At 44.6% G+C, this 13,817-nt stretch overlaps 1 protein-coding gene across 1 annotated transcript; it reads left to right on the forward strand.

Moving 5' to 3' along the window:
• Window positions 1-911: 911 nt before the first annotated feature.
• si:dkey-256h2.1 (uncharacterized protein LOC337520 homolog) lies at window positions 912-12,172 on the forward strand. The gene is made up of 12 exons (XM_066644983.1): window positions 912-1,403; window positions 2,060-2,199; window positions 2,442-2,617; window positions 3,822-3,982; window positions 4,105-4,245; window positions 5,117-5,238; window positions 5,412-5,580; window positions 6,700-6,845; window positions 8,977-9,104; window positions 10,419-10,545; window positions 10,875-11,008; window positions 11,951-12,172. The coding sequence occupies exons 1-12, from the start codon at window positions 997-999 to the stop codon at window positions 12,068-12,070; spliced, it is 1,971 nt and encodes a 656-aa protein (XP_066501080.1). The 5' UTR covers window positions 912-996; the 3' UTR covers window positions 12,071-12,172.
• The last annotated feature ends 1,645 nt before the right edge of the window (window positions 12,173-13,817 follow it).

Consider the following 13,817-nt stretch of genomic DNA (forward strand, 5'->3'; position numbering starts at 1 on the left):
ACTCCACAGCTGTGGTTCTCAAACCTGGTCCAGGTGGGACCAGGGGGATCATAAAAAATGTGCAGGGCAGTGCCCCACCAGGAACAAGACTGCCCAGTAAACAGGGAACTCCCCTGGACGTTCAAAATAGGTCTAAAAGTAGTCTGTCCGTCAAGGACATATTTTAAACGTCAATGGACGTCCAAAATCCATCTTAACAAGTTAGTTAAGTGGTGACCAATCGATAACGTCAGTGGACGTCCCCCACACTAGCGTTTTATACAAGTAATTTATTTCGTGACCAATCAATAACGTCAATGGACGCCCAAAATACGTCTAATAGTCGTCTTTTTAATGTCTGTGTTTGGACGTCTTTTCAACTTTCATTTTCAACCTGAAGAGAACGTTGATTAGACGGCAGTCATTACGTTATTTCAACGTTGAATCAACGGCTAAATGTTTACTGGGTGAGAACCAATCCTTCAGAGCATGTGGTTATGTGTTATTGTGACATCACAAAACAGTGATTTCAAAACTGGGTTTCTGTATGAACTGTGTGGAGTGGGCAAGAAAACACATTACTATAAAATGTTTGATATTACAACACCCGTTTATTTAAAAATTGGACTGAAAATTAATTTTCAGTTGTTGCGTTTTTTTATTATATCGTTATAATTGCTAACGGCTCTGGGGCCGCCGTAGATCCGCCCTCAATTCTGTACATGGCTGTGTCCCAATTGACTTCCCTACTCCCTCCTAAGTACATTTTGTAAATAATAAAAACTAAATTAACTAGGTTTGGATAACAAAGTCCTGACAGCACATACAAGATTTTTATATATAAAAAAGAACACAACGCACTGAATGTGTGTAAATCCGTTATTTCGTGACCTACGTAGTGCACTACATGGGGCACATGCAGCCAATTGAGATCCGACCCGTTATAATGGTCGCCGCGATAAAACTTCCCCAACTTCCACTTTCATTATCAGTCGACGGTGGTCTTAGAGGGTCGGAATGACTCGGTTCAGACCCGCTTTGTCGCCACTGTCCTGCCTCCTGTGGGGCTGCATCCTGGCCGCGGTGGAGAGCCGGCTCTCCCGAACGAATCTGCGCAGCACTCGGGCCGGACTCGGAGGCTTCGATCCCGGGGACCCAGCGCCGGAGTTTCGCGTGCACACTCTGGACGGGGAATTCATATTCCAACCGAAGAATCAGAGCTCCCCCGGGTCGTCGCTCATCATCCACGCCTTCACCAACAAATCCGCCTTTCTGGAGGCGCTGTGGAGCTCCAACGAGTCTCTCTCGGATCTGGTCGAGTTCCTGCCGCTCAACGCCCAGGTGCTCTTTCTCTCGGCGGATGACCAGGCGGCGGAGCAGGCGCTGTGGATGCGGGATCAGGTGCACTCTGCTGCGGGGAGCAGGTGAGGGATCTGGCTGTGCGGTGGAGGGGATATTTTTTCTGCCTTGTGGGGACTACAAGCTGGTCCCTGTGACGTATATCAAGTCATTTTAAAGTGAAGACAACTTTAAAGTTAGGGTTAGGGTTAAGATATTAGTACTTCTGGAAAAGGTAAGGGTAAGTCTCCAAAAAAAATGTGATGTTTACACAAAACAATTCAATAATGTAATTGAAAGCAACACCTTTTATTACAATTGTTTCACAGGTTTTGTTTATTTATTTATTTATGTGCAGTACTTGTTGTAGCCAGCATTGTATCTCTAATCATTATCTTTCTGTGAGTATATGCAAATCCCTCTCACATTTTAAGTGGGTTCATGCAAATTTCCAAAAGTTCCTAGAGGGTGTATCGCACGTGTAGATCATCCACCAAAGGGTTAATACTGGAAAACATGATGAAAATATGAATGAGTTTACTTTAAAAATGTGAATTTTATTTATGATGGACAGTAAATCTTAAAGTGCATGTAATACGTTTATTTATTTATTATTTTGACAAAATGCCCTATGGTACTCTGTGGGTCATTTTCAGTCAAATTCCCAACGCTTGAGGAACTCTCATGCACTGTTCGGAAGCCATGATTGGTGTGATTTTAGTTCTTTCTTTATGTTGGACAGGTGGAAGGAGATATTCCCCAGACTACACTTCTCTCCCATTCCTGTCCACGCTCTGGGGAACTGGATCCCGAGAGTCCTGTACACCTGGGGCTGTGGAGGACACAACTGTGGCCTTGCTCAGGCTGTCTTCACATCTCCGGGTAATCACACAGTCAAGGGCCGCTGCTGTATAGATGCAGGTCTATGGAGTCGGCTCTACTTTTCTACAGATCTTTGCAGTTGGACCAGTATTGGACATAATTTGAAAAAATCCCCACTGCTGTTAATGCGAGCCCTTCCCTGTGGGGCATAGATCCGTGGCATAGATTTCAAAGGTAACGAGACTTGTTCGTCTGAACTGATGAAGTTTAAAACAGGTTTCTAATGTGTCTCCTGTTTCTAGAGTGGGCTTCACCGGTGATTGCGAAGCGTCTGAATGCGAGGTACGACTGGCTGAATGGACGCTGGGGCTCAGAGCCGTATATTCTGGCTGAAGCAGGCGATGGCTGTAAACCCGTTGCCGAGGTCTTCGGAGCTGTTGCCTGGGTGTCGGAAGGCGGCTGCTCTTTCTTCACAAAGGTATGAGGCAAACGATGGATGTGGTTTGTGTGGATCTTGAGGTTGGATTTATGTGGATCTGGGTAATGACTTCATGGCAGTGTCACAGGGGTCCGGAGCCTACCTGGAATCACTGGTGGGATTCACACCCTGGAGCAAGGTGGGAACACACCCTGGAGAGGGCGCCAGTCCTTCACAGGGTGACACATACTCACACATTCACTCACACACTCACACCTATTTATACTTTTGAGTCTTCAATCCACCTACCAACATGTGTTTTTGGACCGTGGGAGGAAACCACATTCCTCACAGACAGTCAACCGGAGGAAACCCACGCAGACACAGGGAGAACACACCACACTCCTCACAGACAGTCACCCAGAGGAAACCCACGCAGACACAGGGAGAACACACCACACTCTTCACAGACAGTCACCCGGAAGAAACCCACGCAGACACAGGGAGAACACACAACACTCCTCACAGACAGTCACCCGGAGGAAACCCATGCAGACACAGGGAGAACACACCAAACTCCTCACAGACAGTCACCCGGAGGAAACCCATGCAGACACAGGGAGAACACACCACACTCCTCACAGACAGTCACCTGGAGGAAACCCACGCGGACACAGGGAGAACACACCACACTCCTCACAGACAGTCACCCGGAGGAAACCCACGCGGACACAGGGAGAACACACCACACTCCTCACAGACAGTCACCCGGAGGAAACCCACGCGGACACAGGGAGAACACACCACACTCCTCACAGACAGTCACCCGCAGCAGGACTCGAACCCACAACCTCCAGGTCCCTGGAGCTGTGTGACTGGGACACTACCTGCTGCGCCACCGTGCTGCCCAACATACGACTTAATATTATTTTATTATTAAAATAACATCGTTTTTATATAATATAATCAAAATATTAGAAATATTGGCACAACATTATTCTCAAATTGTATTTACGTTATTCTCCAAATAGTGGCAAATATTTATTCCAAACATATTCCAAAATATTATTACAGCTGTATTTTTTTTTAAAAACATATTCTGCCATTTATGAAATTATGTAAATGGTAATATTTACCATTTTGACAGTTTCTCTAAAACTGTCATCTGTTTCCTACCTCTGTATCATAAGGAAAAATGAACTCTGTCCAAGGCCATAAATATAAACGTAAGTTCATTAAAAAGTCTTGTGCTCTCCCTCTTTAGATTAAAACGATGTCTGAAAGCAATGCTACGGGAGTGCTGGTGTACGCTCTACCTGGCAACCCCATCCAGGACATGAACTGTGTTGGAGATGAATGTAACACCACTCTCAGTATTCCTGCTGCTATGCTGCACATCCAGCCAGCCGTGGTCCAGGCCTTAGCGTAAGAGTCTGTCCTGGATCTCTAGGTTTACGCTTACTGTAACATCTCAGCTTCTGTTACCTGTCTTCTGTTACATTGTTCAGTGTGTGTGTGTGTGTGTGTGTGTGTGTGTGTGTTAACAGGAAGAGAAAGCCTGTAAATGTGTCATTCCAAGTCACTCCATCTCCACAAGTCTTCTTTGCGGTGAACCAGCAGGGGGAGCTGGCGGAGATGGGCTGGTCCCTCTACCCGTCGTTCAGGTTCCTCTGCTGGCAGGCTCAGTGGTACGTCCACGCAATAACACCATTGTAAATCCTTTAACGTTGTTTAATCGCTAACAAATTATATTTGCTTTTGGTAGAAAAGCCTTAGACTTCATGTTTATTACCAGCAAAGATTAGAAAGTCAGAAAGGTAGCTTTAGATTCACATGGGGTTAAATTTCCAGTTGCTCCTCAGTGAATTTATTGCTGTGGTGACCACAGCGCCTCCTCCAGGGTGTATTCCTGCCTTGCGCCCAATGATTCCAGGTAGGCTCTGGACCCACCGTGACCCTGAACTGGATAAGGGTTACAGATAATGAATGAATGGTGACCACAGCACGACATCACATTTATTTATGACGGTGAGTGTGAGGGACTGGCGCCCTGTCCATGGTGGGCTTCCTGCTCTGCGCCCAATGACTCCGGGTGGTCTCCTGCCTCACCACGACCCTGATGAAGATCAAGGGCAGTTCATATAGAAAATGGGTGAATGAATGTATCATGATGCCTTGAATAAATGTAATACCGTTCTTTCTTTGGGTCACTGTCTGAAGAGTGTTCTCCCAGTGCCTGCATGGGTTTCCTGCGGGTGCTCCAGTTTCTTCTCCCAGTCCGAAAAACAAATTTCAGTAGGTGCATTGGCTGTGTGAGATTGTCCACACGTGTGAATGCTAAACTCAGCTTAGTCTCAGCTCAGGAAACAACAGAAAAGGCTAATGGCTTTCAGACCTGGCTGTTTTTGCTGGAGCACAGGTTCTAACTGTTGTTGGAGTCCTTTTCAAAATAAGAGTGTTACGCTCTGATCAAATGGGCTGAATTATGGATTCTTTTCCTGGGACCTGCAATTTTTAAAGAGGGCTTTATAAAGCATTTTGTCTGACTGTGTGCGGCAGGTTTGACTTCTACTCGGACTTGCTGGAGCATGTTAAAAGGCCTGCCAGCGTGGTGCGTGTGTTTGATAAAGCGCTGATGCAGGGGGAGGCCGGGGCCCAGGCCGTGGTGGAGCTTCCCCCAGGTCAGTCTGAAATTCATCACCGTTAATGGGTCACTAGCATTGTGTTCATTGTCTCTGGGTCTCTGCTCTGTAAGAATTGTTGGTAATTACTCAGAAAAGACCATCCAATGCCTTAATGATAACAAATGATTTATTATCCACTTGTACCTCTTTTACCTGCTGTTTGCTTTCAGACCTGCTGGAGTATGATGTCCTGGAGCTGGACGCTGCTCTGTCCTGTCCAGGCCTCAGGGATGAAACGTGTGCACACTGGGATCACACGGTGCAGCTGTTTGTTTGCTGTGATCAGATCAGTCCCTACTGTAAACTGGAACTCGGCCGCTGGATCACAGCCTTCCGCAGGTACACTACCAATGTCTGTGATAACGACACGTCACCTCTAATGACACAATGATATTCACAGTCATACATATCAGTTGTTATGAGGACTGGTTCTACACAGGTTGCTTTTTAAATTAGGCCCAGCACAGCGCAGTCACTCACAACAGAGGATAAAGGACAGTCGTATATGTTGTTATATTTTTGTGTAACATATAATTGTAATAGGCGGCACGGTGGTGTAACAGGTAGGTGTCGCAGTCACACAGCTCCAGGGACCTGGAGGTTGTGGGTTCGAGTCCCGCTCCGGGTGACGGTCTGTGAGGAGTGTGGTGTGTTCTCCCTGTGTCTGCGTGGGTTTCCTCCGGGTGACTGTCTGTGAGGAGTGTGGTGTGTTCTCCCTGTGTCTGCGTGGGTTTCCTCCGGGTGACTGTCTGTGAGGAGTGTGCTGTGTTCTCTGTGTCTGCGTGGGTTTCCTCCGGGTGACTGTCTGTGAGGAGTGTGGTGTGTTCTCCCTGTGTCTGCGTGGGTTTCCTCCGGGTGACTGTCTGTGAGGAGTGTGTTGTGTTCTCCCTGTGTCTGCGTGGGTTTCCTCCAGGTGACTGTCTGTGAGGAGTGTGCTGTGTTCTCCCTGTGTCTGCGTGGGTTTCCTCCGGGTGACTGTCTGTGAGGAGTGTGGTGTGTTCTCCCTGTGTACACCTAATATGACAAGTTCATATTATATATGGGCCCTTTTAAAGGAACCTCCACAAAAACACTGTATATCAGTGGTTTTATATAAAGATCTTCCTTGACCCTTTATATTACATGAAGGTTCTCTAACTGTACAGGGAACTTAACCCTGAGGGTTGAGTAGGTTTTTTTTTTTTGGTTTTTTTTGTGAGGAGCCACCATTCAGGCTCATGTTTTTTTTGTGTGTGTTTTGTTTTTTTCTATGTCTTTCCCAAGGACTAACACAGTGTTCCCGTCAGCACTGAGACCTGAAACCCTAAATGCTAAACGAAGGCCAGTGTGCTATAACAACCTCTCCGACCTAGCAGCATTAGTGGACATTCACCTCCGCATCCGCTCAAGGTCATTACAGCGGATCTGAGCTCAGTAACAGTTTGAAATCTCTTTAATCCTTCCTCCGTGTTTTGGCAGAGGTACCGGCCGCTGGCTGACGGACGTCTCTCCTCTCATTGCGCTGCTGGACGGACAGCGCTGTTCCCTGACGATGAAGACCGTTCCCTGGGCGATGCCTTGGATGACGTCCCTGAACCTGCGCTTCGGTTACAGCAACCACTCAGGTCAGTACGGTACGGTCCGGTCCCAACTGACCACGTCTTCCCGAAATCAGGTCAGAGCCTCGTAATCCCGATCACAAACTGGAACAGGTCACGGTGAACGGTGAGGAGTCGGAATTGTAAAAAATGACGAAGTTATTACTTTCTAGACAGTATTTTTTTTTCCTCTATATGGGGCAGGCTAGTTTTGAAATTATTTGGTACAGAATTTTTCTGATACCTTCAAGCCTCTAGGTGTCAGGGTTATTGGAGAAAATGGGTTGTTGCTCCTGTAGATTTAAGAAATGATCTCAGATATTTTTGATTGGTTGGAATAAGCTAAATTATCTAGCATTCTACAGATACATTTAGATAAATCAAGTATAAAATCTAGGAAAAATATGGCTAATCATATGTTGTTTTTCAATGATCCCAAAGTGAGATCCCAGCAGTCAGTTGGGGGCTTCAATTTAAAAAAAAAAAAAAAAAAACAACTCTCCCAGAGTTTTACAGTCACACTGCAGCCTGAGAGTCCCAGAAATCTCCAGGAGGTGCTGAGATGGATGGGGAGGATAGAGGAACTTAATTGGTCGATTACAGCAATGTCCCTTTCACAGAGAGGAGAGCAGGGCAGGAGTGCAGTCTGTCTGTTGGTTATGAAGCGCAGAATGTGGCTGAATCAGGCTAAAAGCACCAATCTTGCTCTTACAGGAAGTACACCAGCATTTTTTTGGGTCCATCAGAGCGGACCATTACACTCACGAAAATGAGCCGTCTAATAGCAAAGAGTGATAAGAAACTGAAGCCAGACAATTCCATACAAAATTACAAATACAAGATACAACTTATGACCTCTTCACAAAGCTTCAGTGCCAGGGTATTGTTCTCCCTACACCTTTTACATTAGATAAAGTTTCTTTAAACCTTTTCTTGGAAGAAGCCTCCATACATGTTTAGTTTTTTTTTTTAAATGTAGTTATTTATCACTCTTTCCCCTAATTCCGGCCACTGCCGTATATGGTGCAATTCCGCTCTCTCTCTTCGCCGTTGGCATTGGCTAAAACAATAATACATAAGTTCAAGCCTTAGTAGGGCATTTAAACATCAGTCTTGCAAGAAATCACACATCTAAACCATATTTAAGTATCTTTAACAGTGTTGTAATTCTTTGTGTGCAAAACTGCATGTGGAACACAACACATTTCCATTTTGTTACAGATATTTACCTCAGTGTAAAAGTTAGCTTAGCGGTTAGCTTCCTTTTCTCAGAGGGGGAAAATCTACCGCCATTTTAATCCTTACATGTAGAGTACGGATACCAACACAGGACAAACGTAATCTCATTGTGAACCTCTCAAAACCACTGAATGTGGTAGCAACCGTCTCGTTTGACTGTCACAAGCAGGGGAGGTGGCCGAAGTTAGGGGGCGCTAGTAATCTTAGCAGTATTAGCGTCTGCTTAAACAAAAGTGTTTTTATCTAAAAACATTTTCTTTCAAAGTCAAGCAAGTCTTGGACATTAATCTACACACTTATGACTCCTGAAAAATGTTGATTTGAGTGAGTAAAGTACTTCTATTTATTTACAGTTAGCTAAGATTTCCAATATTGTAATTAAAGTGGCCGGAACTTGGGGTACCTACGCTATTATATTTACATTGTGTTCTATACAGTGCAGATCACGAGGTGAAAAATCTAATTGCTTTATACAACCTGAATAAATATGTTTATGCTCCACAGAGTGGGTCCCCCACATACAGAAGGCCACTTTTAGCGTTTAGCATCGAATCTGACACATCTAGGCCACTAGGTGTCATTATAATAGCTGTGAAGGAGAATCACCGCACACAATGGCTGCTTCAGTAATTCATCTTTGTTATGAAACAGCTGTTATACTGACACTACTGGTCTGGATGGCTCAGAGGAATATCTGAACCTGTTTATAAGCATGGCCGCCCCCACTTGGGACCCACTCTATGGAGCACAAACAGGGTAACTCAGGGGCTACAAAGCAATGACCAGAAATTTCAAAATATAAAAAGTAGTATAATACAAGATCAGTTATTCCATTAATAAATATTGGTGATACAAGTGTCTGATTGCCCTTTTGAAGATCAATAAGTCTATTGTCTTATGTTTGTGTGTGCACTGGTAGGAAACACCTCAGAGAAGCTTCATCCGTACAAACTGAGCCCACTGTACAATGGACAGGAACAGTTCGACCGAGATTACAACACCAAATTCCAGGAGATCAAGTTTGATATTCCAGCTGCAACTAAGAAGGTGATGGATCAGTGTGGATTTAATGATTTGTTCCACGCTTTTGTTGATGTAACTATAATTATGTTGAATTGGTTCCCTTTAAAGCCACACTATGTAGTATTTTACCTTAAAATTACAGCTTAAAATCCATGATGCTTCACAAATAGGGAGAATAGGGCCTTTATTGTTGCTACTCGGGGCTCAGCACTGCAGAAACTGCGCTGTGTAACTTCTGTATTAGGGCAGGAAACCACCAAGTCCTTCCCATTTTCCCCTTGAATTCTTGACAGTGCTGTGAAATTGAACTACATTCTAAGTGTTTAGGAGGAGATCAGGAGCACACTTGGTCTGGCCTGTGTATTCAATTCACTTAGGAAAGTGTGTGTCTCTGTGTGTGTGTCTCTGTGTGTGTGTGTGTGTGTCTCTGTGTGTGTGTGTGTGTGTCTCTCTGTGTGTGTCTCTCTGTGTGTGTCTCTGTGTGTGTGTCTCTGTGTGTGTGTCTCTGTGTGTGTGTCTCTATGTGTGTGTCTCTGTGTGTGTGTGTGTGTCTCTGTGTGTGTGTGTGTGTGTCTCTCTGTGTGTGTGTGTGTGTCTCTCTGTGTGTGTCTCTGTGTCTGTGTGTGTGTCTCTGTGTGTGTGTCTCTGTGTGTGTGTCTCTATGTGTGTGTCTCTGTGTGTGTGTGTGTGTCTCTGTGTGTCTGTGTGTGTGTGTGTGTGTGTGTCTGTGTGTGTGTGTGTGTGTGTGTCTGTGTGTGTGTGTGTGTGTGTGTCTCTGTGTGTGTGTGTGTGTGTGTCTCTGTGTGTGTGTGTGTGTGTGTCTCTGTGTGTGTGTGTGTCTCTGTGTGTGTGTCTCTGTGTGTGTGTGTGTGTGTCTCTGTGTGTGTGTGTCTCTGTCTGTGTGTGTCTGTGTGTGTGTGTCTGTGTGTGTGTGTGTGTGTCTGTGTGTGTGTGTGTGTCTGTGTGTGTGTGTGTCTCTGTGTGTGTGTGTGTGTGTCTCTGTGTGTGTGTGTGTGTGTCTCTGTGTGTGTCTCTGTGTGTGTGTGTGTGTGTGTCTCTGTCTGTGTGTGTGTGTGTCTCTGTGTGTGTGTGTCTCTGTGTGTGTGTGTGTATGTATGTTTGTGTGTGTGTGTGTGTGTGTGTGTATATGTATGTTTGTGTGTGTGTGTTTGTGTGTATGTGTGTGTGTATATGTATGTTTGTGTGTGTGTGTGTGTGTGTGTGTGTCTGTGTGTGTGTGTGTGTATATGTATGTTTGTGTGTGTGTGTATATGTATGTGTGTATATGTATGTTTGTGTGTGTGCGTGTATGTGTGTATGTGTGTGTGTGTTCTGCAGGTGGAGTTATACGCTGTAATCACAGGTCACGGCAGTGATGATAACCAGTGTTGCGAGTTCTGTGTGACCTCGCATTACTTCCTCATCAACAGCGTCTCCAACAACACACTCACATTCGACTCGGCTGGTGAGGCTCTTATGCGATGATTGGATTTTAAAATGTCTTGTTGTTCAAACAATAAGCGGTCTGTTGTTGTAACCCAATTCACTCTGTTTATCCTTATTTACAATAATGATGAATATTTAATATTGTATTTGAAAAATTAATGATCTTTCTATTTTTGTATGAAAGTCCAAAAGATGGTAACTGGCCTTTAATTTTTGTTTGGAGGGGAGGAACCTGGCTCGGCCATTAGTGTTGTCCTCCAAGTGTGTTGAGCTTCCGTGACGTGATGTTAGAGGAATCTTGTTCAAACATAAAAAAAAAGATTACATTATTAGTGTTTGTTTGTGTAGGCTCAGCTCTGGGCTGTACCCTCAGAGTGGGTGATGGGGGTGTGCCCAATGAACACGGGACGTGGCTGTACGGACGTGGTGGCTGGTGCGACGGGCTGCAGGTCAACCCCTGGACGATCGATATCACTCCACAGGTGTGGAAACCGACCACAGCTAATGAAGGAGCGTTACTAAGTTTGTGTTTGTTCAAAGAATCGTTTTGAAGTGGAGCACTGAAGGGATAACCTTTCCCAAAATACAGAGGGTTAAAAAATGTCCTTAAATTCTGCCGCGTCAAAGTAGGATTTCAAAACTCAGACTTCAAAAAATCTGATTATGAATTAGACTTGGAATAGAAAATTCCTCCTGGGAGTTCATTCGTCTTTTGCTCTCAGTGTGTGGCATCAAATTAACAAAGATGGTGGCTCCTGAGTGGCGCAACTGACCATGGAGAGGAGTTCAAGGCAGCACAGTTGGCCTTTATCTCTTTGGGTGGGCCTCCCTCTCCAAATAGTGCAGTGATTTGTTAGAATTCTCCTCCAAGTGTTTTGTGCTTCAAGTTCCAAACTGTTAGCCGCAGGGAAGCATGTGCTCTCCTTGACCCTCCCAAGGCTGAAAGCACTGAGTGATTTGTGGGGAGGGTCCCTGACTGAAAGGAGGAATTAGCGACTACTAATAACTGAGTGGGGGATATCTGGGGGTTGGGCGTCTTGGGGATTAAAAATGTAACACAATGTGCTTTCATCTACAAATCAGATCCACCGAGATGTTTGGTATCAAACGTTTGTGTTGCACTGAAGCTAACACGCTAATGTAGCTAACAGGTCAGGGAAACGTTCTAACACTACAGTTAGCATTTTGCTAACTACATGCTTAGGTAGTCACACAGTTACCACAAACTACCTTGTAGGATGTCATTTTTTAGAATTGTTCCTTATTACGTTTTCAGACATTGTAAAGTGAGAATAGTGATCTGAAACAAAAGACATTGTGTAACACTATAGTCAAGTACATGACAGTATAGCGTAGAAGCTAATAATCGCACTGGTTTATATCCAATATGTCAGACTGTTACATTTATTTCCAATCTTTTGCAGCTGGATATGACTGGTCCCAATACGATCCTCTACTTTGGACTCTACGACGGCAGGAACCCCAACCCAACCAGGGATACAGGATACATCATAATGTACTCCTATCTCATTTTTTACAAGTGATTTCTTGGATTAAAGTTGACTTGAAAGATTCTCTGTACATAACAAAGCCATGATTAAAGACTTTTATTTTTGGGAATCAAGTTTGGCTGTGTATTAATTCCTGAAATTATTAAAACAGTCGGAAATGTTTAGAAACGCTGTCTTTTTTGTGTCAGTTTGTGAGATTCTCTGGACTCCTGTTATTAACAGGTGAGAAAATAAGTGTTGGCACTATCACAGAGAGATCACAATTTTGACCAGACCAGATGGCTCTCCCTCTGCCCCAATTACACAAGCGCAGTGCTATCCAGCATAGGCTTCTTTTTCCTTTGCCCTCCTATGTTGAGGACATGATGTTGCTAGTCACCCAGTGCCGATAGTCACACAAACATATATTAATGAGTCTTGTTCCCTTATATTTTTGATATTTGATTAAGTAGGTTTGTCAGTTTTTATAAATGGCTTCCCCAGTCTAATGAACGATGATAGAAAGCCAATGTATTAGCACAAAATCTGCATTTAGCAACCCACCAGTAAATCAAAAACTCAACGCCAAATCAAATATCTTAGCATCCGAAACTACTGTTCGTAACTACATGATTTTAGCTGAAAAGCTCAAGTTTGACATCTCTAAAGTCTTGGATACAAGTGGCTAATTTTGTTCTCACTCGAAACCACTGCTGAAGATGGAGGTTCCTTCTGTAGAAATTAGCATGGATCATTATGTGTAATAAGCATTTCTTCAGATCCTCTGCCAAGTGTGAACTGTGGGGAGACGAGTGGTCTTTGGATAATTTAATGCCCACGAGGAGAATCCTGGACACATGCTATTCATGCTAGTGCCCAACTTTTTGTTACGCTACCAACCCTGTTTTCTTGAAAGTCAACTTTTTTCAGAGCAACCCAGTACAGTAGAGTTAACTGATTTCTCAGAGTGTTTACAGTAACTTGCTTGTGTAGAATATTCTTTATTTTTTTTTAAACCTTTCAACACCTTGCTGAAAAATCCAGCATAAGACCAGCTAGCTGGTAGTTTGTTTGAGCTGGTCTTTGATAGTCAAGGTGGTTGGAAAATCAGTAATTCAGACAAAACATACCCTATGCTGGTAAGCTAGCTTGTTAACTAGCTCTTGACCAGCAAAGCATGTGTTGCCTTTGCTTTTGGTAATGCTTGGTGGTGCTGCTCAACCGCATGGTCCAGCTTGGTCAGGTTGATCATGCTTGTAGACCAGCTAAACCATCAAATTTAAATAAAAACATACTGGTCAACCAGTTTAACCAGCATGTCTAGCTTGAACTAGTCTTTTTAGTGTTTTCAGCAGGGCAGCCAAGGCTAAGAACACTACGCCCATCCATTGTCTGTAACTGCCTATCCAGCTCAGGGTTGAGATGTTATTTTACTTATTCATTTATTTCTTTAGGGCGGCACGGTCGTGCAGCAGGTAGTGTCGCGGTCACACAGCTCCAGGGACCTGGAGGTTGTGGGTTCGATTCTTGCTCTGGGTGACTGTCTGTGAGGAGTGTGGTGTGCTCTCCTTGTGTCCGCGTGGGTTTCCTCCGGGTGACTGTCTGTGAGGAGTGTGGTGTGTTCTCTTTGTGTCCGCGTGGGTTTCCTCCGGGTGCCTGTCTGTGAGGAGTGTGGTGTGTTCTCTTTGTGTCCGCCTGGGTTTCCTCCGGGTGACTGTCTGTGAGGAGTGTGGTGTGTTCTCCCTGTGTCTGCGTGGGTTTCCTCCGGGTGACTGTCTGTGAGGAGTGTGGTGTGTTCTCC

This window comes from Hoplias malabaricus, chromosome 1 (genome assembly GCF_029633855.1).
Source record: "Hoplias malabaricus isolate fHopMal1 chromosome 1, fHopMal1.hap1, whole genome shotgun sequence".
Lineage (NCBI taxonomy): Eukaryota > Metazoa > Chordata > Actinopteri > Characiformes > Erythrinidae > Hoplias > Hoplias malabaricus.

Excerpts from the sequence above, each read along its gene's own strand:
- si:dkey-256h2.1 (XM_066644983.1), top strand. The coding sequence starts at position 997 with ATGACTCGGTTCAGACCCGCTTTGTCGCCACTGTCCTGCCTCCTGTGG. Across the intron at positions 1,404-2,059 it reads CACTCTGCTGCGGGGAGCAG|GTGGAAGGAGATATTCCCCA; the intron begins GTGAGGGATCTG and ends TATGTTGGACAG. Across the intron at positions 2,200-2,441 it reads GGCTGTCTTCACATCTCCGG|AGTGGGCTTCACCGGTGATT; the intron begins GTAATCACACAG and ends TCCTGTTTCTAG.